The following is a 24,609-nucleotide window of genomic DNA, read 5'->3' as shown; positions in this document are numbered from 1 at the left end:
AACTGAGGCCAGGTGAGCATTGAAGATTGCTCTTAGCTCTAGAATGTTTATGGGGAGAACAGATTCTTCCCGAGTCCATGTCCCCTGAGCCCTTAGAAGGTTCCAGATTGCTCCCCAACCTGTCAGGCTGAAGTCTGTAGTCACTATCACCCAGATAGGTCTGAGAAAACAGGTTCCCTGGGAGAGATGATCCTGAGACAACCACCAAAGAAGAGAATCTCTTGTCATCTGATCCAAACGAATTAGCGGAGACAGATCCACATAATCCCCGTTCCACTGTCTGAGCATGCATAACTGCAGAGGTCTGAGATGGAAATGAGCAAAAGGAATAATATCCATGGCGGGTACCATGAGACCGATTACCTCCATACATTGAGCCACTGATGGCTGAGGAGAAAACTGAAGAGACAGACAAGATTCGAAAATCTTGGATTTTCTGACCTCCGTCAGAAATATTTTCATCAAAACGGAATCTATTATGGTTCCCAAAAAGACTACCCTTGTAGATCGAATTAAGGAACTCTTTTCCAGATTCACCTTCCAACCGTGAAAGCGCAGGAAGGATACAAGCATCTCCATGTGGGAGCTTGCTAGATGAAAAGACTGGGCCTGAACCAGAATGTCGTCCAGATAAGGCACCACTACAATACCCTGTAACTGGAGTACTGCCAACTGAGATCCCAGAACCTTAGAAAAAATTCTGGGAGCTGTAGTTAGTCCGAAAGGAAGAGCCACAAACTGGAAGTGTTTGTGGAGAAAAGCAAATCTCATAAACTTGTGATGATCCCTGTGGATGGAAACATGAAGGTACGCATCCTTTAAATCTACTGTTGTCATAAATAGACCCTCCTGAACTAATAGTTTCCATTTTGAAGGACGGTTCTCTGAGGAATTTGTTTAGACTCTTGAGATCCAAGATTGGTCTGAAGGTTCCCTCTTTCTTGGGAACCACAAACAGATTGGAGTAAAATCCAAGACCCTGCTCCTGTACTGGAACAGGAACTATCACTCCCATTTCGGATAGATCCCAAACACAACGTAAGATCGCCTCTCTTTATCTGGTCTACAGATAATCTTGAGAGAAGGAATCTGCCCCTGGGGGGAAATGTCTTGAATTCTAGTTTGTATCCCTGGGACACAATGTCTATCGCTCAAGGATCCTGAACATCCCGAACCCAAGCCTGAGTGAAAATGGTATGTCTGCCTCCCACAAGATCAGGTCCTTCATGCTGACTTTGAATCATTAGCAGGCTTCTTGGATTGTTTACCATTATTCCAAGATTGGTTGGGTCTCCAGAAAGGTTTGGACTGATCCTGTTTTGTAGAGGGAGAGGAAGGTTTACCCTTGAAGTTTTGAAAGGAAAGAAAATTACTCTGACGTCCCTTCTGCTTAGATTTCTTATCCTGAGAAAGGAAATGACCCTTTCCTCCTGTAATGTCAGAAACAATCTCAGCCAAAGCTGTGCCAAACAAGGTCTTACCCTTGTAAGGAATAGACAAAAGCTTAGACTTAGACGACACATCTGCAGACCAAGATTTCAGCCATAAAGCTCTTCGAGCCAGAATGGCAAAACTAGAAATCTTTGCTCCCAACTTGATAACTTGAAGGGAAGCATCAGAAATGAAATAATTGGCCAATTTAAGAGCCCTGATCCTGTCCTGGATCTCTTCAAGCGGAATGTCTGTTTGAAAGAAATCAGACAACGTATCAAACCAGTATGCCGCCGCCGCGCTAGAAACAGTAGCAATACACACCACAGGTTGCCATTGTAAACCCTGGTGAACATACATTTTCTTAAGAAAACCTTCCAGTTTCTTATCCATAGGGTCCTTAAAAGAACAGCTATCCTCTATGGGAATAGTAGTTCTCTTAGCTAAAGTGGAAATTGCCCCTTCCACCTTGAGGACCGTTTGCCAAGACTCCTTGATAGAGTCAATGGAAAACATCTTCTTAAAAATAGGAGAAGGAGAAAAAGGAAGACCTGGCTTCTCCCATTCCTTAACAATAATTTCTGAAGCCCGATCTGGAATGGGAAAAAATTCCAGCATGGAAGGTAAATCATAATACTTGTTAAGTTTACTAGACTTTTTAGGGTTGACAATGACAGTAGAGTCAGAGTCGTCCAGAGTAGCCAAAGCCTCCTTGAGTAGTAAACAGAGGTGTTCCAGCTTAAACCTGAAGGATACAACTTCAGCATCAGAGGAAGGAATTACACTGTCAGAATCTGAGATTTCACCCTCAGATGCTACCGAAAAGTCCTCCTCATCAGATTTATGAGAGGAAACATTCGGAATAGCCACGACGAGTCAGATACCTTACGCACTGATTCTTTAGACTTTCTCTTGCGCTTTCCCTGTAGCATGGGAAAAGCAGAAAAGGCATCAGAAACTGCAGAAGATATAAGGGAAGCAATGTCTTGCAAGGAGACCCCAGTCGGAGCTTGAGAGGAAGTGCAGGGCACTGAATTAATGGGTACTAAAATTTGGGACACCTGAGGAGAAAAATGCGGCATATCTTGCACATTGTCCGAAGACTCCTGGACAGCATCCGTCTTAGACAATATAGGCTCAAAAAATCTATCCTTAAGATTTAATGTTCTCTCGACACATGAGGAGCAAAAAGGAATTGGTGGTTCAATATTAGAATTCAAACATAAAGGACATCTGTAATCTGTAACAGAGTCTTGGTCCATTTTAACAGAATAAATATAAATAATTAAATTATGAAAAATTAAATAAAGAAAAAAAGTTACTGTTTCTTTAAATTTCAAAATGAAAGTGCTTTATTTTTGATGCAATGCAAAAACAAAACTGCTTAATTCTTTGAACAAATACAAAAATGAAACTGCTTTATTTTACAAGATATTGAGTAATAGAAACGTCTTAATAACACCTCAAATAGCCTCTACACCTCAGCAATAGCTTTGCTGAGGTGCCTATTTAAAAAGAAACTGGGGTTGGATAGAAGGGAGGTGATATTTAACAGCTTTGCTGTGGGGCTCTTTGTTGCCCCCTGCTGGCCAGGAGGTGAATATCCCAATAGTAATTAGATGATCCATGGACTCATCGTGTCATTAAAAAGAAAATGTGTTAATTGAATCATGCTAGAAAAAAAAATTAGGTTTCATATCCATTTATCTTGTTATCTTGTTATAATTTCTGCACAATTATTTTTTTGTGTACAAGACTTTAACTGAATGAAACACAAACTATACAAATGTATCTAAAGCAGTCTGTTTATTGTATTAAGGTTCCTTTATAATATATTATTAATATACAGTATTTAATATAATATATATATATATTCAAAATAATCTAATAATATATGAATATATTTAAGAACTAAGGCAAGCTAGCTTCGCAAACAAGTATTTTGATGTGCTAATAATATTGTAAAGAGGAGGAATATCCCATACCGTCGTTATATCTGCTTGCTAGAACGGGTCTGTCTCTTGATAGCTGTTCTCTGATGGATCGTCTTAGTTTGTTGGTCTTCATTGTGCAAAGTTTCCTATGACACAAATAAGACGCTTATACTACAGCTCCTCTGGAAATAGGGCAACTGGGTTGGCATTAGGATCTTTTTATGTAGCATTACATTTTACATTTTTCCAAGGCGAGAGTAAAACAATTAAGTGCCTGAGTATAATAACGTCAGGGGCAAACTGTAAAATAGGAGAGTTGTACACACGAGCTGCACATGATATTAAATATGGTGGCTCAGTTTAGTGCTTATGCTAAAGCATTTCCTCCCTTGCCCACCCCTCAGATACCCATGAATATATAGAGTATACTGCAGTATGCGTGTATATAAAGAGCCCAGAAGTGCCCCCCCCCCCCTGCACAAAAACAGTTATGCCTTATCTAAATCTAAAGCCCCCTTTAAAAAACACTAATGTAAACAAAAAACTAAACTATAACCCATAGAAGGGCTTTTTGTGGGGCGTTGCCCTAAAAAAAATACAATCCAACCTACAAGTAACCCCCCACCCCCCCAAAAAAAGGCTAACTAAACTTACTCTAAGGATTGCTCTGAAAAGGGCATTGGTGTGTCTGCAGCAAGTATCAGGAAGTGATCTTTTAACTAAAGGTTTACACTAAAGAAAACAAAAAAGTCAGCAGTTATTTATTATTGCACTGTCTGACATTTAATTCCCTCAGAAATGGCGGTGATTACGAGACTTTCAAAATAACTAGACATAAGTCTTGCGAAGAATGACCACTATGTATATCTCTAGCATTTCTGGAACTCAAAGGGCCTAGCTGTCACACCAGAAATCTAGCTGAGCATTTTTTGTTTTTTTATGTTAACTACCATAGAAACATAGATTTGACAGTAGATAACTATAGACTCAACAAGTCTGTTTACATTTCCTATCTATGCTATAATTGCGTTTGCACCGCGTCCGTCGCCAGTTGTGCGCGCAGCCAAAACTAATTCAACTGGGGCAAGATTACATATGTGACACGCCCGCACAAAGTATTAACAAACCGCCTGCACGAAGTATTAACAAACCGCCTGCACAAAGTATTAACAAAAACACCTATCCGCCCATACGAAGTATTAACAAACCGGCAGCACAAAGTATCAACAAACCGTTAGTACAAAGTATTAACAAACCACCCGCACGAAGTATCAACAAATTGCTCGCATGAAGTATTAACAAAAACACTTAACACATGCGCAATATGTACCTCTCAACCGCCATCCCCCCACTGCAATAACTTAATAAAAAGCAGCAGGTATGTACCACACAATGTCACATGCAGCAGCAGGTATGTACCACACAATGTCACAAGCAGGCAGCAGGTATGTACCACACAATGTCACAAGCAGGCAGCAGGTATGTACCACACAATGTCACATGCAGCAGCAGGTATGTACCACACAATGTCACATGCAGCAGCAGGTATGTACCACACAATGTCACATGCAGGCAGCAGGTATGTACCACACAATGTCACATGCAGCAGCAGGTATGTACCACACAATGTCACATGCAGCAGCAGGTATGTACCACACAATGTCACATGCAGCAGCAGGTATGTACCACACAATGCCACATGCAGCAGCAGGTATGTACCACACAATGTCACATGCAGGCAGCAGGTATGTACCACACAATGTCACATGCAGGCAGCAGGTATGTACCACACAATGTCACATGCAGGCAGCAGGTATGTACCACACAATGTCACATGCAGGCAGCAGGTATGTACCACACAATGTCACATGCAGGTAGCAGGTATGTACCACACAATGTCACATGCAGCAGCAGGTATGTACCACACAATGTCACATGCAGCAGCAGGTATGTACCACACAATGTCACATGCAGCAGCAGGTATGTACCACACAATGTCACATGCAGCAGCAGGTATGTACCACACAATGTCACATGCAGCAGCAGGTATGTACCACACAATGTCACATGCAGGCAGCAGGTATGTACCACACAATGTCACATGCAGCAGCAGGTATGTACCACACAATGTCACATGCAGGCAGCAGGTATGTACCACACAATGTCACATGCAGCAGCAGGTATGTACCACACAATGTCACATGCAGCAGCAGGTATGTACCACACAATGTCACATGCAGGCAGCAGGTATGTACCACACAATGTCACATGCAGCAGCAGGTATGTACCACACAATGTCACATGCAGGCAGCAGGTATGTACCACACAATGTCACATGCAGCAGCAGGTGTGTACCACACAATGTCACATGCAGGCAGCAGGTATGTACCACACAATGTCACATGCAGGCAGCAGGTATGTACCACACAATGTCACATGCAGGCAGCAGGTATGTACCACACAATGTCACATGCAGCAGCAGGTATTTACCACACAATGTCACATGCAGGCAGCAGGTATTTACCACACAATGTCACATGCAGCAGCAGGTATGTACCACACAATGTCACATGCAGCAGCAGGTATGTACCAGACAATGTCACATGCAGCAGCAGGTATGTACCACACAATGTCACATGCAGCAGCAGGTATGTACCACACAATGTCACATGCAGCAGCAGGTATGTACCACACAATGTCACATGCAGCAGCAGGTATGTACCACACAATGTCACATGCAGGCAGCAGGTATGTACCACACAATGTCACATGCAGCAGCAGGTATGTACCACACAATGTCCCATGCAGCAGCAGGTATGTACCACACAATGTCACATGCAGCAGCAGGTATGTACCACACAATGTCACATGCAAGCAGCAGGTATGTACCACACAATGTCACATGCAGCAGCAGGTATGTACCAGACAATGTCACATGCAGCAGCAGGTATGTACCACACAATGTCACATGCAGCAGCAGGTATGTACCACACAATGTCACATGCAGCAGCAGGTATGTACCACACAATGTCACATGCAGGCAGCAGGTATGTACCACACAATGTCACATGCAGCAGCAGGTATGTACCACACAATGTCACATGCAAGCGTGTGTGTAGATACTCCCAGGTCAGTGAGTCCAAAGAACATCCAGGCTGGATGCAACTGAGATCTGCGCAAAACTCGTGGGCTGTCAGTGAGGACTAGTACGTCGAAGAACGTCAGTGACGTTAGAGCTCTTTACACACATTAAAGTGTAATGGGTTATGTAAACACAGTATATTAAGTGTTATGTTCTCATTGTGTACACACAGTGTAATGATGTATTATGTACACACAGTATAATGAATTTTATGTACTCAGTGTAATGATTATTATGTACATTCAGTGTAATGAGTACTATGTACTCCCAGTGTAATGAGTATTTTGTAATCTCAGTATAATCAGTATTATATACACACTGAGTACTGAATATTATGTTCACTCAGTACAATGTGTATTTTGTACACACTGAGTAAGGAGTATTTTTGTTTTCACGCAGTGTAATAAGTATTATGTACACGTCTGCAGAAGTGTTCAGGAGATTAGACTGGGAGTTAAAATGTCTAGTTTCACTGCTAGCCCGCAGAGCTCTGTGGTTAAAATCTTCGCAAGCTTTTGGCTTTACCTTATAAGGATAAACTCTGTTTGGGCCTGATCTTGGGGAAATCATTTCTGAGTTTACGGGTGGAAAGGGATCTTCCTACCTCAGGACGAGAAGAATAGACCTAGGGATCGACAGACTTCTAATTGTCATTCCTTTTGCAACTTTAAGGGATGGAAGTCCTCCTAACCTCTTCCAGACTAATCAAGGTCCACTTTTAAATCCAGTCAGCCCTGGAACAAGGGAAAACAAATCTAAAAGCCTTCGGCTGACTCAAAATCAGCATGAAGGGTCCGTCCCCGATCCGAGTTTGGATGAGATGGGGGTGGGCTGTCTCTTTTTCGGCAGGCTTGGATATGCAATGTCCTAGGTCCATGGGCTGTGGACATAGTATCCCAGGGTTACAGAATAGGATTCAAGTCTTACCCTCTAAAGGGCAGATTCCTCCTGTCAAGACTATCCTCTATCCAGTTAAAGAGGGAGGCCTTCTTAAATTGCGTTTAGGACCTATCCTCCCTGGGAGTTATTGTACCAGTCCCTCTAAAGAATCAAGGTCTAGGATCTATTTGTTGTTCCCAAAAAGGAGGGAATTTTTTCCCCATCCTGGACCTAAAAGTGTCTAAACAAGTTCCTCAGGGTTCCGTCCTTCAAGATGGAAACTATTTGTTCCATTCTTCTATTGGTCCAGGAAGGTCATTTCATGACGACCATAGACCTGAAGGACACGTATTTACATGTTTCCATTCACAGGGATCATTTCCCGTTTCTAAGGTTTGCTTTTTCTGGACATGCATTTCCAGTTTATTGCCCTTCCGTTTGCATTTGCTGAATCTTCCATAATATTCACAAGGGTCCTGGGAGTCCTATTGGCAGTGATCAGATCCCAGGGAATTGCTGTGGCGCCTTATCCAGATGTCATCTTGGTTCAGGCGTCATCTTTTCAACTAGCAAAATCTCATACTGAGAAGCTGTTTTTTCTACGTTCCCATGGGTGGAAGGTGAATCTGGATAAGAGTTCTCTAGTTCTATCTTCTAAGTGTGTTTCCTAAGGACAAAAATAGATTCCTTGTCCATGAAGATTTTTCTGACTGAAATCAGAAAATCCAAATCTTCTTGCTTCCTGCCTTTCCTTCCAGTCTGCTTTTCGTCCATCAGTGGCTCAAGGAATGGAGGTAATTGGTCTGATGAAGGCTTCCATGGACATCATTCCATTTGCTTGGTTCCATCTGTGAGCGCTGAAGCTTTGAAAATTCCGTCAATGGAACGGAGACAATTCAGATTTATCACAGAGGATAAATATGGATCTCCTAACAAGAGACTCTCTCGTGGTGGATTTTACAGGAACATCTGTCTCGGGGCACTTGCTTTCTGAGACCTTCCTGGGTGATTGTGACTACGGACGCCAACCTGATAGGCTGGGGACCTGTTTGGGGTTCTCTGAAGGATCAGGGCCTGTGGTCTCGGGAAGAGTCTTCTCTTCCCATAAACATCTTTGAATTGAGAGCCATATTCAATGCCTTGACAGCTTTGCCTCAATTATCTTTAGTCTGGTTTATCAGATTTCAGTCGGACAACATCACCTCAGGGGCTTACATCAACCACCAGGGAGGAACTCGGAGTTCCTTGGCCATGAAGGAGGCGACTCGCATCCTGCAGTGGGCGGAAGCTCACAATTGTCTTCTATCTGCCATCCACATTCCAGGAGTGGACAATTGGGAGGCAGATTTTCTGAGCAGACAGACTTTTCATCCCGGGAGTGGGCTCTCCATTTGGAATTGTTCTCCAGGATAACCCTCATGTGGGGGGTTTCAGAGTTGGATCTGATGGCGTCTCGTCATAACGCCAAGCTTTCAAAGTACGGTTCTAGGTCTAGAGATCCTCAGACCGCCCTGATACTCTGGCGGTCCCTTGGGTTTTCAGCTAGCATACCTTTTTCCTCCGTTTGCTCTCCTTCCACGAGTTATTGTTTGTATCAAGCAGGAGAGGACGTCTGTGATTCTAATAGCTCCTACCTGGCTCGCAGGATCTGGTGGAGATGTTATTTCTTCCACCTTGGAGGTTACCTCTGAAGAAGAACCTTCTAATTCACAATCCATTCCTCCTTCCAAATCTAGATTCTCTAAAGCTGCTAGATGCAGTTTTTTGGAGGCAGTCATTGATTCTATGCTTCAGGCTCGTAATCCTGTTACCCGTATGATTTTCCACAAGATATGGTGTAACTACCTTTTTTGGTGTGAAGCTATAGGTTTTTTTCGGAGTCGGGTGAAGATTCCCCGAATTTTTCTTTTCTTCAGGATGGCCTGGAGAAGGGTTTGTCAGTCAGTACTCTAAAGGGTCAGATTTCTGCTCTGTAGAATACCAGATGTTCTAGATTTTGTTTAGGCCCTGGTCAGAATCAGGCCTATGTTTAAGCCTGTTGCTCCTCCTTGGAGCCTTATCCTAGTTCTTAAAGTTTTGGAGCAGGCTCTGTTCGAGCCGATGCATGTTGTTATAACTTTGTTATCTTGGAAGCTTTGTTTCTCCTTGCTATTTCTTCCGCTCGCAAAGTTTCTGAGCTTTCAGCTCTGCAGTGTGATTCCCCGTATCTTATTTTTCATGCAGCTAAGGCGGTCCTTTGTATTAAATTGGGGTTTCTTCCTAGGGTAGTGTCGGATCGAAACTTTAATTAGGATATTGCTGTTTCTTCTTTTTGTCCTAATCCTTCTTTTCCTAAGGAACATCTTTTGCATAACTTGGATGTTGTGCATACTCCAAAAAAAAATATTTCTAGCTACTAAAGATTTTTTCCAATCTTCTGCCCTGTTTGTTGTTTTCTCTAGAAAGCGTAAGGGTCAAAATGCCACTTCTACTTCTCTTTTCCTCTGGTTAAGAAGTATGATTCACTTTGCTTATGAGACTGCTGGACAGCAGCCTCCTGGGGGAATTACGGCTCATTCCTCTAGGGCTGTCTCCTCATCTTGGATTTTCAAAAATGAAGCTTCTGTGGAACAGATTTGCAAGGCAGCAACATGGTTCTCTTTGCATTCCTTTGCAAATTCTACAAATGTATTACTTTTGCCTTGGCTGAGGCCTCTTTTGGGAGAAAGGTTCTTCAAGCGGTGGGGCCTTCTGTTTAGGTTCTCCTGCCTTGTTTTCCCTCCCTGTTCATTCTGTTTACTCTCGCTTGGGTATTGGTTCCCACTAGTAACTGGAATGACGTTGTGGACTCTCCATGTCATAGACAACAAAACAAAATGTATGCTTACCTGATAAATTTCTTTCTTTACGGACATGGAGAATCCACGACCTTGCCTTCTTTTTTAATTATAATTTGGCAGTTTTTTTTGAGTAAACCTCAGGCACCTTTTTCACCCTTGTGTTTCTTCTTTTTACATTTTCCTTCGGCTGAATGACTGGGGATTATGGGTAAGGGAAATTACACTTAACAGCTTTGCTGGGGTGCTCTTTGCCTTCTCCTGCTGGTCAGAAGTTGAATATCCCACTAGTAATTGGAATTTTGTTTTTGCTCGCACACACATACAATTTACTTTCAACTTGTAATATACATGCTATGCCACACACGGTAAAAGTTTACTTCCAGCGGTGTTTGTGAGGGCCACTTGTAATCTGGCCTAGTACACTTAAAGGGACAGTCAACCATAGAATTGTTATTGTTTTAAAAGATAGATAATCCCTTTATTACTCATTCCCCAGTGTTGCATAACCAACACAGTTATATTAATGTACTTTTTACCTTTGTGATTACCTTGTATCTAGGAACCTTCTTCCAGCCCCCTGATCACATGACTGTGACTGTTTATTATCTATTGTCTTAAATTTAGCATTGTATTGTGCTAGATCTTAAATAACTTTCTGTGCCTGAACACAGTGTTATCTATATGGCCCACGTGTACTTTCTGTCTCTTTGTCTTAAAAGCATGTGATAAGAGGCAGCCCTCAAAGGCTTAGAAATTAGCATATGAGCCTACCTATGTTTAGTTTAAACTAAGAATACCAAGAGAAAAAAGCAAATTTGATGATAAAAGTAAATTGGAAAGTCAATTAAAATTAAAAGTCCTATCTGAATAATGAAAGTTTAATTTATACTTGACTGTCCCTTTAATTCTCTAAATGTTTCATTCTTATTACCTTTAATAATTTATCCTTCTTGGCTCATTTCAACATTGCATAAGTAGCAACATTGCATCGTATTTTAACGTCTAATTTATTACACTACGATACTAAGATTAGATAATCACACACACACACATTTCCCCATAACATGAACTAAATTCTTTATTTTCTGCACTGAAGCTTTGAACAGGAAGGGTTTATATAGGCACCACTTTTAATTTTGGTGTCAGGCAACATAAGAAAGCTTTACGTGATATATATCGTCATCAGCATGTATAGTTAAACTGCCTATAACACAAACTTTTTATGTTTAATGATTTTCTGTTTTGTTTCTTTTTTTTGGCCAAAGATACAACTTTAGTTTTTAAATAGGACTTTGATTATTTTCCTTTTAATACAGTATGCCGTGGATATTGTTGCTGATATCAGGTTGCTATGTAGATCTGGAAATACAGCTTGTTCCTGTATACTGCTTCCAATTTTTTCCACTTTTTATTAAAGTACCATCTGATATTGATACAAGTTCATATTGGATTGTTTCATGAAAGTATGCAGCAAGCCCCATACTGCAGCTTTGCACAGATTAGTTTTTGATATGTTAGCATCTGCTACAAATAGAGGTTGTCCTTTTTAGATAATCCTGCTGTAATTGAAGATCCCTTACCTGATAAGTATTTATGATACATTAATAATGCCAGCAGTTCATTGTGGTGTTAGCTGGGAGATATTTTTTCTGTATCTTTCAGGAATAACAACAATCAGTTTTTCAAAATGATCCTGTTCTCCTTACACAAGACACAAATTTCAGGGTACGTCGGAAAGAAGAGACAGGGAATAACATTTTATATTGTCTTCTTCCTTTATGCACTCTTCAGTGATCTTCAGACAACCTAATTCAAAAATATGGAAGCCCTACCCCTTTCTTTAGTTAAGATTTGGACAAACCAAAACCACACTACATCGAAATGGGAAAAATAGACTTCTTCCTCAATGTTGAATTAACAGGAAACGTGAACCACATTGTAACAATTTGCTTGTTATTTGTTAATTATTTTTACTATGAAACCCCATCTTGTCATCGTTTTATTACTCTTCTGACTGTACGTCATTATTATGTTTTATATATATATATATATATATATATATATATATATATATATATATAAAACATAATAATGACTTCTTTCTTGTGATAACCCCCCCCCCTCCCAGAATAGTTGTTGTTTTAAAGTGAAGGTCAATTTTGATGAATTAGTGCCCGGTTTTTAATAATCCTATTAAAAACAAAGTAACTTTAATTCACCAAAATTGACATTTCACTTGTTCTTCAAAAACTTACCTTTTAATCCTGGCAGCCGCTCCAGCGATTCCCCCGGCCGTCGGAAGCCTCTACAGACGTCAGAAATGACTAACCCGGCTTCCTCCAATCACGGCTTCCCCCCGGGGAATCTTGGCCTGATGCAACGCTGTGATTGGAGGAAGCCGGATTCGTTATTTTGGACTCGCGAAGATGGCTTGCAACGGGTGGAGGAAGTGCTGGAGCGGCTGCCAGGATTAGAAGGTAAGTTTTTGAAGAAAACGAGTGAAATGACAATTTTGATTAATTAAAGTGCCCTTGTTTTTAATAGGATTATTAAAAACTGGGAACTAATTCATCAAAATTGACCTTCACTTTAAATACAGGAACATTCTTGATATATGAAAATATTCCAGTTAATATTATTACTAGCAAGAAAGTCATCCTTACAGATTAATTTCCTGCAATGTGCCATGAAAATTAAAGGAAGGTCCCATAGATTAAGTTTTCTTGTTCATATTATTCTTGTCGTCTATTTATTGATCACTATAGAAGTTGAAATCACGAAAAACATATGAGACTTGCATGAAGGAACAAAATGTGGCATTCAAATGTTGATTCACAGGGGTAGATTTATCAAATGTCGAGCGGACATGTCCACCCGACATACGCTGTCGGCATTTATCATTGCACAAGCATTTCTTGTGCTAGTGCCGCTAGCAGGGGTGTCAATCATCCCAATCGTGTCAATCATCCCAATTGCTGTTCGTCATCTAAGAGGTGGCGACTAAGTTCGACCCGCTGTTTCTTAACTTAAAGTGAAGGTAAAGTTTGAACATGTTGAATACACTAATTAATAATTCTATACTTAAATACGCTAATCGCTAACTTTTCCACCAAATCTGTTTATATTTCTGAAATAAAACATATTTATAATTCCCTACCGCTGCGATCTTGACTCTTCCCAACCGCTATTTCCTTATTTTCTAGTGAGTGACGTTGTGTCTCCAAAGCGCGTTTACGATCCTCCGATGTGCAAATCAGCAATTCTCTCCCTACTGCGCATGCGATAATCGGCTACTCATTTTTCCAATGCGCTTGAGTCTGTAGCAAGCATATTACGTACTATTGGAATTCCATAGTAATACTACTAGGTAAGTGTGAAACGGGAGCGTGTGTGGATTCCGAGCTGAAGAAATAAATCTTAGCGCATGTGCACATCAGGGAGGCGGATGCCGTTGATTGACGGCCGCCTAACGGCCAGATTTTCAATAGGCTCTTAAAAAAACTTTACCAACCCAGGGGGAAAAAAAATCGGGTTTAATTTGCGGACAAAGAAAAAGTGAGTACAAACAGCGATAACTGATAAAAAAAAAATTATGAATGAAAATCATATTTGTTTTGGGCAACAAATATTATTACAGTTTCATAGCGAGGTAACTTTACCTTCACTTTAAGTATCAGGCAGACCTGAAACTTCGGGGGTAGATTGCAGCATCCGCTGCTTGATAAATCTACCCCACAGACTTATGTTGCAATATACTTCCATGAGATATATGATTCAAAGTCACCGAATGTAACAGATGCTGATTCTCATAAACATTACAAGGCTATGAGGCACATTATAAATAAACAGAGGTTACAATATGGGTCAAACACTGTCCATTTAAAAGGAACAGATGGTCAATATTGCAGAACATTTATTCATAGCTCTTTTTCCAAATAGCTTCAGGTTAAAGATTTTGTTTTTTAAAAGTTAAAAGTAAACACTTGGGGGCGTGTCCGTGCAGTGTTCTGGATAAGACGCATCTTCTGAGAGCTCTAGTAGAATACCCAATAATCTGCTGATTATTGTACCTTAACAGAAAGACTTATACAAAGAAATCCCATCCTCACTACTAGTGACTTTATCTCTATATATCTTTGCTGTTTTTATGACACCGGTATCGCAGATCGGACCTAAGGCAGCGGCCTACTACTAGATAACATCTCCCCCCGGGTAAACAGTGCAGTCAGATAAAACCTGACATACTGAATCTTCTATACATCAGCCGCTCCTAACCATCCTCAACATCTGAAATCATAGACCGCCCCAATCCCTCTTTCTAAAGAGTGGCTTCCAGATTGATGGCATTGGGCCGAGAGGGCGTCACGAAAATGGCGGACATATCAGAAGCTATGGAGCAACTGACCACAGACAAAAGATTCGCCAGACTGGAGGCTATATGTATGAGAATCATGCAAAAATGATGGCCTGGTTCAGTGCTAGAAGCTGCTGAACTACCAACCCAGCATGTGCGTGAAGGGAATTGTGAGCAACACAGTGCAACATACGAGGAAGAACGGCGTGATCCAAATACCGACTACACAGATGCAGTTAAATTGCCGTCTGCCCACTCAGCTGGCATGGTAGAACTTACATGTAAAAGGGTACCCCACAGCTCACTCCGACAGCATGGAACCGAGGATCATCACTTCGTCATCGCAAAGCGTACAAACTGCTGACACATGTCTCTAAGGCCCTAGACCCTCTGGTCACTACAATGATCTCAGAGATAGTATTCACAGGGAGATTAGAAGATGCCGTGAATTTGTCACAGCCTGCTCCCATTATAGAGCTGCATGTTTTTTCAGAACCCCCTTGCTCACCGGGGGCTGTGAGATGGAAGCCTGTATCACCTAACTTGAGGGCAATCACAGGAACTAACCTAGCAATGACTTCTGGGACATTTGTTCTAGCTACCTTAGAGGACTGGACTTTCACAACCGGGTATGGGCAGGCGGGAGACCGGCTGTGTAAAGCCAATTATCTTGGACACAAGGTACTGATCGGTTCTTCCACTATCACGCCAAAGCTGCAAGCAGAGGCTAACATGAGAATTGTTGACACCCCAGTATGATCTCAATATAAATGAGAGATTCCATGCTACAAAAACATCACGTTGGAAATGTTTATACCTCAACTCCAACCAAATGCCTATAAAAAAAGAGCTAGACAGTGGGGGTTAATCCTTAAAAGTTATCATATAACGTAATCATTTAATGTTCGAATTGTTTATTTGGACCTCAAACGTTTCTTTTACTTTTAACATTACTTAATTTCCTGTTGTGTTAATTTAAATTTCAAATGTTCTTTCTTTATATTGCACATTGCAGAACAAACTCACTCTGCAATTCAATTTGCGGGATTTACTAATTAGCCACATAGATTTAATGTACCTCACTATATAACAGCACACATTAGTACACAGCAAATACATATTATCCCCAGAACATCTCCCAGGCTATACTACTTTAATGGTTAATAGAAGAACAGATTCTTTACATAACATGATGCCTCATAGCTACATGGAAATCAACCTATGCCTACATATTACAAATCTCCACAAGTGGCTAACACCTTTTTTCATTGCAGTCTGATCACCTAGCTGTCTTGCTTAACTGTCCCTTATGACAACCCAGTATGTAATCACGCCTGTGGATATGTGGTTTGGGAGCGATCTTACATTTTTGTTTTCCCTTATCTTAAAATCCCTAATTTATCCTATTTTAAAAGGATATGGAACCCAAAACATTTATTTTGTAAATCAGACAGAACATACAACCTCCCCCCCCCAATTTACTTCTTTTATCAAATTTGCTTCTTTCCCATGATATTCTTTGTTGAAGAGATACCTAGATAGGCATCTGGATCACTACATGGCAGGAAATAGTGCTGCCCACTAGTGCTCTTGTAAATGGATAGCATTCTTGCAAAAGTGCTCCAGAAATGATCCAGCTCCTAAGCATACATCCTTGCTTTGCAACAAAAGATAGCAAGAGAACAAAGAAACAATTATAATAGAAGTAAATTATTAAGTTGTTTTAAATGTGCTATCTGAATCATGAAAGAACAATTTTGGGTTTCTTATCTCTTTTAAACAAAAACTGTTCTTTTCTTTTTGGCTAAATAAGCTAAAATGTAACAATATTGGAAGGTTTAGTGTCCATTTCATTTATCTTTTTGAATAAAAGAAGAAAATAATTGAAATAATTCAATTATCGGCCTACACCCTACACCTATACATTGGCCTCTATTTATCAAGGTCTGTCGGACCTGATCCGACAGTGCGGATCAGGTCCGACAGACCTCGCTGAATACTGCGAGCAATATGCTCGCCGTATTCAGCATTGCACCAGCAGCTCACAAGAGCTGCTGGTGCAACGCCGCCCCCTGCAGACTAGCGGCCAATGGGCCGCCAGCAGGGGGGTGTCAATCAACCCGATCGTACTCAATCGGGTTGATTTCCGGCGATGTCTGTCCGCCTGCTCAGAGCAGGCGGACAGGTTATGGAGCAGCGGTCTTTGTGACCGCTGCCTCATAACTGCTGTTTCTGGCGAGTCTGCAGGCTCGCCAGAAACACGGGGCATCAAGCTCCATTCAGAGCTTGATAAATATGCCCGATAGATGTTACTAAAACGGATATGGCATTGACGAGCATGTATTGTTTAATTTTCCAAAGCTTTATGGAACAAAAATATAAACCAATTTAGTAACAAATATTATTATTTCTTAATCTCTTTGCAACACAAAAATAAAAATGAAAGTCAAAAGTGAAAATAGGTAAATTTAATGCACAAAGACCAAACAATGTTCCATTTAATATAACAAACAGTTAAATTACAAAAATATAATTAAACAATATGTACAACATATGGGTAGAATATGATCAGCTGACAAAGATTCATCACATGCTAATGAACATGAGACATAGTTCTGGCAGACTGAATTTATTGTGTTGTGTGAGTTTTTTGTGAGACGTTGCAAACTGAAAGAACGGTAGAAAACATACAAACGGTTTAAACTATTAACTTCTAGCAAACTACACTTTCTATATTCGCGTGCGTCTGTGGTTGTGTCTCTGAACTTAGCCTTACGACAAGTTATTTACAGAGGTATATTACAGATCACTGTTAAAGGAACATTCTAGTCTAAAAAAATAGAGCATTTTATTTTTACACAAATCCTTTTCTTTCACTAGAGGTTAAATTCACAGTCAAACATCTTCTCCTGTACCACTCCAGAGGAAAGAAAAAGTTGGTGAAAAGGTGCAGGCATACACACATATGCCCTAATCACTGGCAGTATTCTTATCTGGAGCAGATTTAGGGTTTTCCAAAGATGCATCTTTGACTATTTGCTTAACTCTTTTAAAGAGTTAAACACATTGAAAAGGTGAAGTAGTTTAAAAATAAAATGCTCTAATGAATAAAATATTTTTATTTTTACACTAGATTTTCACTTAAAGTGATGTTAAACTCGCACAGATCACTTTGTATAAACATAATCATCGTCACAAAATACTGCTAATAACATTTTCATCTTATAAAATACATGTATTAAAGTAGCGTTTTACATACCAAGTCTTCTACCGCTTGTCACATTCTTCAACAGCCTCCCTTTCTAATCAATTTTTTTCTGTCAGTGGCGTGTGGCATCCAATCAACAGTGTTGCCATACGGCTTATTGTTTTTAATGAGAAGTGGATACACGCATGCGCAAAGTTTATGAAAATCGTTGAAGAGCTCATCTTCTTTTCCACTAATTGACTCAAACTCCGGTGAATACAGTAAAAGTTCCTCTTCATTTAAATTAAAATTAGAACGTAAAACAATTCTAATCCTTAAATCTTGGAAGGATAAGGATAGTCCCAGTTTCAGATCTTTTTAAATGGAAATTAGATTTCAAATACCGGTGGAGCAATATGATGCTTTAATTCCTCCTGAGAACAAAGTTAAACATTTCTTAGATAAATGGGATAAGGTTCTTATATCTTTCCCGCTAACATTCCAACTACAAATTCTTTATCCCATGAGACATTCGATAGAATTTATCTTAGCGATCCTAGTTGAGAGACTGGGGGGGGGGGGGAGCCTGAGAACTGAAAAACCCCAACAATAGGTATGAACGGGATATTGGTTATAACTACTGTGAGTATCAAATCCTTAACCCACAACAACAGACCCGGGATGAATCCTAAAGCACATTTATATAAAAGATGTCCGTTTTGTTGATTTTACTTTGTGACATTTTGCTATGTATTATATTATGTTTAGTAACTTTTCTTATGATTTGTTTTATTTTGTACTACTGTATAAACGTGCTTTTGTTGGTCAATATATTCAAAAACAAAAACAATTCATCAGGACCCACAGGCTGGGTGATCCTATTGAATTGTTTCACATTCTGATTTTGATTTAAATAAAGAAGAGAATTTAGTGTATTCACCAGAGTTTGAGTCAATTAGGGGATTACGTTAGTGATGGAGATTGCATCAGGATCCAGTTAATTCCTCAGAAATCATTTACAAATACATTTACACATGGTTTAAGTTACCACAGCTCCGTTTTATATCTCGGGAAGGCTTGTTTGGCTTACACATGACATCATCAACTAGCAACCAAACCGAGATATAAGTCTCAGCGTGGAGCAGACTTTAGTTAAGACGAAGCGAGGACTGAGTTATAAAGTACCTAAAATATGGGGGTACTACAAGGAATGAGTTATATCACAAACAGTGAGTGCAGCTGCTTGTCTTTATTTCAATGTTTTGATAATTTGCTGATGCACTTTAAAGCCAGAATATAAATTATTATCCCTTATAACAGCTATATGGGTGGACTTTAGTTAGATGTTAGCAGCATTAATGGGCTTTTAGAGAGGGTTTCTGGACATTTTTGTTTTGTTTATCTCAGCAAGCTTCAGGGTCTTACGTGTAGAGAGGGGGGATCGCTCTACACTGAAATGGAGAAGAGCTGCTTAGGGGGCGGAGGGAAGGATTGTAAAAGACAGTAAAATGTATTTAACTATATAAGAAATGTAATTAATTATTAATAACATCTTTATAGCTGTTTCACTTGCCATAGTATAAATTATTATTTATGATGCTTTACTGTAGCGGTATTTACCGTCACTTTAAATGTAGATGGTACGCAGATAATGTCAAATTTATATTGGTCATAATTGGAAAATAGCAATTTTTCTTGTCTTGTGTACACATAAAAAATATTTCAATAAATAGAATGACAGATGGCTGCTATTTGCACTTTAGTATACTGTGCAAATCTGTTATCTTGCCATGAAATTAAGGAAACACATATTTTCTCTGTACCATCTAAAAAAATATTTCAGATGTATTACAATACTTTGTTTTCATATTTTTATGGATGTTCCTGAGTTGACTAAATTAGCTTTGTTCTGCGGGAATTTTCCATATTTGTTTGCGTTTAGCAGAGTCAAATGCAAGTCCTGTTAGTTTCACTTTAAATTTGAACAGATTTTACTTAACCTTGATTCATGGAAAGACAATATTTTTGCATGTGTAACTACTGCTCTTTCATGACCATGATAAAAAAAAAATTGGAGTACCATGTTTTTTTAAAGACAGATTGAATCATTAAAGGGACACTAAATGCAAATATTTTCTTGATTCAGATAGAGTAGCAATTTTAAGCAACTTTGTAATTTACTCCTGTTTTAAATTTGTCTTCGTTCTCTTGCCATCTTTATTTAAAAAGCAGTTATCTAAAGCTTAGGAGCCGGCCCATTTCAGGTTTAGCACCCTGTATAGCGCTTGCTTATTGGTGGCTACATTTAGCCACCAATAAGCAAGCGTAACCCAGGTTCTGAATCAAAGATGGCTGGCTCCTGAGCTTTACATTCTGTTTTTTTAATACAGATAGCAAGAGAATGAAGAAAAAATGATAATAGGAGTAAATTAGAAAGTTGGGGTTTAGTATCCCTTTAACTGTAAGTGACATGGTTCAAGCTTTAGCTTATTCAGGAAATAGTTAATAAGATAATTCTTTTAGCATAACAAATATTTTATTAACTTACTTTATTTGCAGATACGCCAGTATAATTTTTAAATATCCAGCAGTTTATTTATGTTTATCGCCCTTCATCACTAGCTTACCTGTCTAGAAACAGCAGGCACTTCTGAATGTGCCTCTATAAAATCTTCCTCCTTATCAATGTTGTCAAATCCACACATGTCTCTATCTTCAGAGTCGTCTGAGTCTTCATCGCTGTCCTCACGCTTAACCTTCACTAATACCTTACTGGTTGGTAAGGAGGCTAACAAAGCAGGAAAAGTAAACGCAGAGAGAAAACGTTGTTTGAGCAGTAGATATGCTGTGTTATTCTTAAGCTTTTCATCCACAAGGTTATTGAGAATCTCCTGCTTTCTAGACAGGCTGATCTCTTCATCCTCCATGGATGGCACAAGTTTAAAAGCATTCTCTTCCAAGGTTCTCTTTTGTAGAAGAAGCCTCCCTAAAGCCTTAAGATTGCAAACAGAAGGTGGCAAGTAACCCATTTTATTCTGTAATGGGCTGATTTCAACACCTTGGTTACCCTGAAGCCATTCCTTCACCTTCTCTTCTTCTTCCAAAGAAACCAAGCTCAAATCTAAAGCTTTCTTCTCAGCTTTGGGGAGCAGGGTTGTGGGGTCCGTGTTAGAAGACAGAGTCTGATTTTGACACAATTTGAACACGTTGTTAGACAGACTTGAATGATCCGTTGGAAGAACTTGAGATATTTTAACTACAGGGTATTGTTGGATGTCCAGTGAAGAAGACTGGCTTGGAACAGCCTGGATGCAACTTTCCGCATCAACAGAAGAAGTGGCAGGTGTTGATGTCAGAGAATTTGAATGTAAAACTGCAGAAGAAGCTGGAGAGGAAAATGTGCTTTGTAGTGCAAAGGAAGAGATTGATAACTTATCTGTATTTGGAGAGCTCAGCACAGACGTAGAATACTTTTCATTATCTGAACTACTAGAAGAGACTGATTGTTTAAGCAGAGGAGAACAGTTTCCATTGGGGGCATCTAGAGCATTTGTTTTCAATGGTGATAGTTCAACTGTAGGTTCTAATTTTGTCCCACTCTCAGAGATGGGAATTGAAACAGAGGAACCCTGTGTGCTTTGCAGTGGAACTTGTGGATTCTGATTAGGAAATCGAAAAGCTTGTATGGGTATTGAAACCTGACCACCAGGGGTAACAACCCAGCTAAAGGGTATGACATTGCTGTTTTGTACATTAGGTGTCCTGGCAGGACTTAGCACTGTAGGCATTAATTTTATCGAACCTGGATTAGCAGGTAAACTCTGGAAAAGGAATTGAGAATTTGTAGCTGTCACATTATTATTTGTAAGCATGTTATTATTTGGAGTTCTCAATGTTTCATTGTTTGTAGCACCCACAGTATTTACCTGATGTAACAAATTAACATTCTGTGCACCAGAGTCATTTAAAGACCCAGAGTCACCAGACCCAGGCGGTTTGCTAAGAAGAAGTCTGTTCTTGGTTGACATTTGCTGACTTGTGGGGAGTTGTATCAAGGGAAATGATGAAATGGGCATGACCAAAGGCTTCTGGGAGCTTGGCACACTGGATTGCGGTTGCAGAACTATTATTCTCTGAGAAGAGCCTGGTATTCTTCCAGTAGATTTCTTTGCCTTGGACTCCCTCATCCTCTTCTCTCGTAGTAGCTCAGCTACAGTCTTTGGCTTCTGAATGGGAGTGTGAACGTTTACTTGGTCCCTAGTGTTAATAATAACTGGTCTCTGAATATTCTGGGTCTTCTGTGGTGCAATCATTACAAAATTAGCTGCAGTCAAAAAAAAAATATAACCAGCATCAATCATATTACATTTTATAAATGTAAAAGTCATACTGTATATACACCCTGTCATAAAACCCTTGTGTAGGTTTCATACAGTTATTTAGAAATAGAGAGAGATGGAGAGATAGAGAGAGAAGTAAGACGGGGTAAAAGAGAGAAAGGTGGTAAAATAGAAAAAGAAAGTGAAAAGGAAAGGGAGAGTGGCAAAGAGAGAGTGAGAATGCGACAGAGTAAAAAAAAAGAGAAAAAGAGAGAGATAGAGAGAAGAGATTATTTTTCAATTATATTATGGGCTCCAATTAACAAAGGTCAGATAGACAAGGTTTCTACAACTAACATGTCCGCCACACCTCACTGTGATCAAGCAGCAAACCCTGCCTGCATTTAACATTCCACAAGCTTTCTGATGTCACAGCACTGTCCAGAAAAATATAAATTATGCTTACCTGATAATTTCATTTCCATCGTTGCAACGGGAGTCCACGGCTTCATTCATTACTTGTGGGAATACAGAACCTGGCCACCAGGAGGAGGCAAAGACACCCCAGCCAAAGGTTTAAATACCTCCCCCACTCCCCTCATCCCCCAGTCATTCTGCCTTTGGGAACAAGGAACAGTATGAGAAATATTAGGGTATAAAAGGTGCCAAAAGAAAAAAATAAAATAAATTTAGGTCCGCCCAACAGAGAACCGGGCGGGAGCCGTGGACTCTCCTTGTAATGATGGAAATGAAATTATCAGGTAAGCATAATTTATGTTTTCAATCTAATACGAGGAGAGTCCACGGCTTCATTCATTACTTGTGGGAAACAAATACCCAAGCTCTAGAGGACACTGAATGAAAATATGGGAGGGTAAAAAGGAGGCGGACCCTATTCTGAGGGCACCAGAGCCTGCTAAACCTTTCTCCCAAAAGCAGCTTCAGCCGAAGGAAAAAACGTCAAATTTGTAAAACTTTGCAAAAGTATGTAAGGAGGACCAGGTAGCCGCCTTACAAATCTGCTCCATAGAGGCCTCATTCTTAAAGGCCCAAGAAGAAGCCACAGCTCTAGTTGAGTGAGCCGTAATCCTCTGAGGAGGCTTATGTCCCGCTGTCTCATAAGTCAAACGAATCAAGCTCCTCAGCCAAAAAGATAGGGAAGTAGAAGAAGCCTTCTGCCCCTTGCGCTTCCCCGAATAGACATTGAACAAAGCTGAAGTTTGTCTGATATCCTTTGCAGACGGAAGATAGAATTTCAAGGCTCGAACCACATCCAAGTTATGAAGTAACCGTTCTTTCGAAGAAGGTGGTTTAGGACATAAGGAAGGAACCACAATTTCTTGATTAATGTTGCGATCAGACACAATCTTAGGTAGAAATCCCAGTCCAGTGCGAAGGACAGCCTTATCTGCATGGAAGACCAAGTAAGGAGGCTCACAATGCAAGGTCTCTAGTTCAGACACTCTGCGTGCCGAAGCAATGGCCAGCAGAAAAAGGCCCTTCCAAGACAGAGTCTTAACGTGAAGAGAGTGCATAGGCTCAAACGGAGAACCCTGCAAAACCCTCAGAACCAAATTCAAACTCCAAGGAGGAGCAGAATGTCTAAACACAGGCCTGATCATAGACAGAGTCTGAACAAAAGACTGAATATCAGGTAGCTCAGCGAGCTTCTTATGTAACAGCACAGATAAAGTCGAAATCTGTCCCCTTAAGGAACTGGCGGCAAGTCCCTTCTCCAGACCGTCCCGGAGGAAGGAAATAATTCTGGATACCCTGACCCTATGCCAGGAATATCCAAAAGATTCACACCAGAGTAAGTAGGTCCTCCACACCATATGATAGATGCGACGGGTAACCGGCTTTCTGGCTTGAATGAGAGTATCAATAACCCTCTCAGAAAATCCTGTTCTGGCTAAGACTAAGCGTTCAATCTCCACGCAGTCAGCCTCGGAGAATCTAGTTTCTGATGCACAAAGGGACCCTGTACCAGCAGATTCCTGTGACAGGGCCACCTCCATGGAGGGGAGGGTGACATCCCCACTAGATCCGCAAACCACGTCCTCCACGGCCACGATGGAGCAATCAGAATAGTTGGCATTTGCTCCTGTTTGATGCATGACACTACACAAGGCACCGCTAAGGCATCTATCAGTTCCCCCTGGGGATCCCTGGACCGCGACCCGGTATCTGGGTAGCTTGAAGTTGAGTCTGGATGCCATGAGATCTATCTCCGGAGTCTCCCAACTGTTGCAAATCTCTGCAAACACTTTGGGGTGAAAAGACCATTCCCCGGATGAAATGATTGTCTGCTGAGAAAGTCAACTTCCCAGTTGTCCACACCCAGGATGTGGTTAGCCGATAGCGAGCATTCGTGGGCCTGCGAACACTCCAGAATCCGAGATACTTCCCTCATGGCTAGGGAGCTTCTTATTCCCCCCTGGTGGTTGATGTAAGCCACTGAGGTAATGTTGTCCGACTGGAATCTGATGAACTTGGACGAATCCAGGAGGGGCCAAGCCTCCAGAGCATTGAAGATCGCCCGAA

The 24,609-nt window shown here is 40.5% G+C and overlaps 1 protein-coding gene across 1 annotated transcript in view; it reads right to left on the bottom strand.

Moving 5' to 3' along the window:
- The window catches only part of SNAPC4 (small nuclear RNA activating complex polypeptide 4), a 221,792-nt gene that overhangs the window by 5,124 nt on the left and 192,059 nt on the right, over positions 1 to 24,609 (bottom strand). Inside the window, exons 22-23 of the mRNA XM_053695908.1 lie at positions 20,374 to 22,070; positions 3,417 to 3,511 (exon numbers count right to left, since the gene is read on the bottom strand). Of these exons, the coding sequence (XP_053551883.1) occupies positions 3,422 to 3,511; positions 20,374 to 22,070 (1,787 nt within the window). The 3' untranslated portion in view covers positions 3,417 to 3,421. The remainder of the gene's footprint in view (positions 1 to 3,416; positions 3,512 to 20,373; positions 22,071 to 24,609) is intronic.

The sequence above is a fragment of the Bombina bombina genome, chromosome 12, assembly GCF_027579735.1.
Source record: "Bombina bombina isolate aBomBom1 chromosome 12, aBomBom1.pri, whole genome shotgun sequence".
Classification (NCBI taxonomy): Eukaryota; Metazoa; Chordata; class Amphibia; order Anura; family Bombinatoridae; genus Bombina; species Bombina bombina.
Note: the sequence above shows the minus strand (reverse complement) of the source record. Positions and strands in the feature narration are given on the sequence as shown.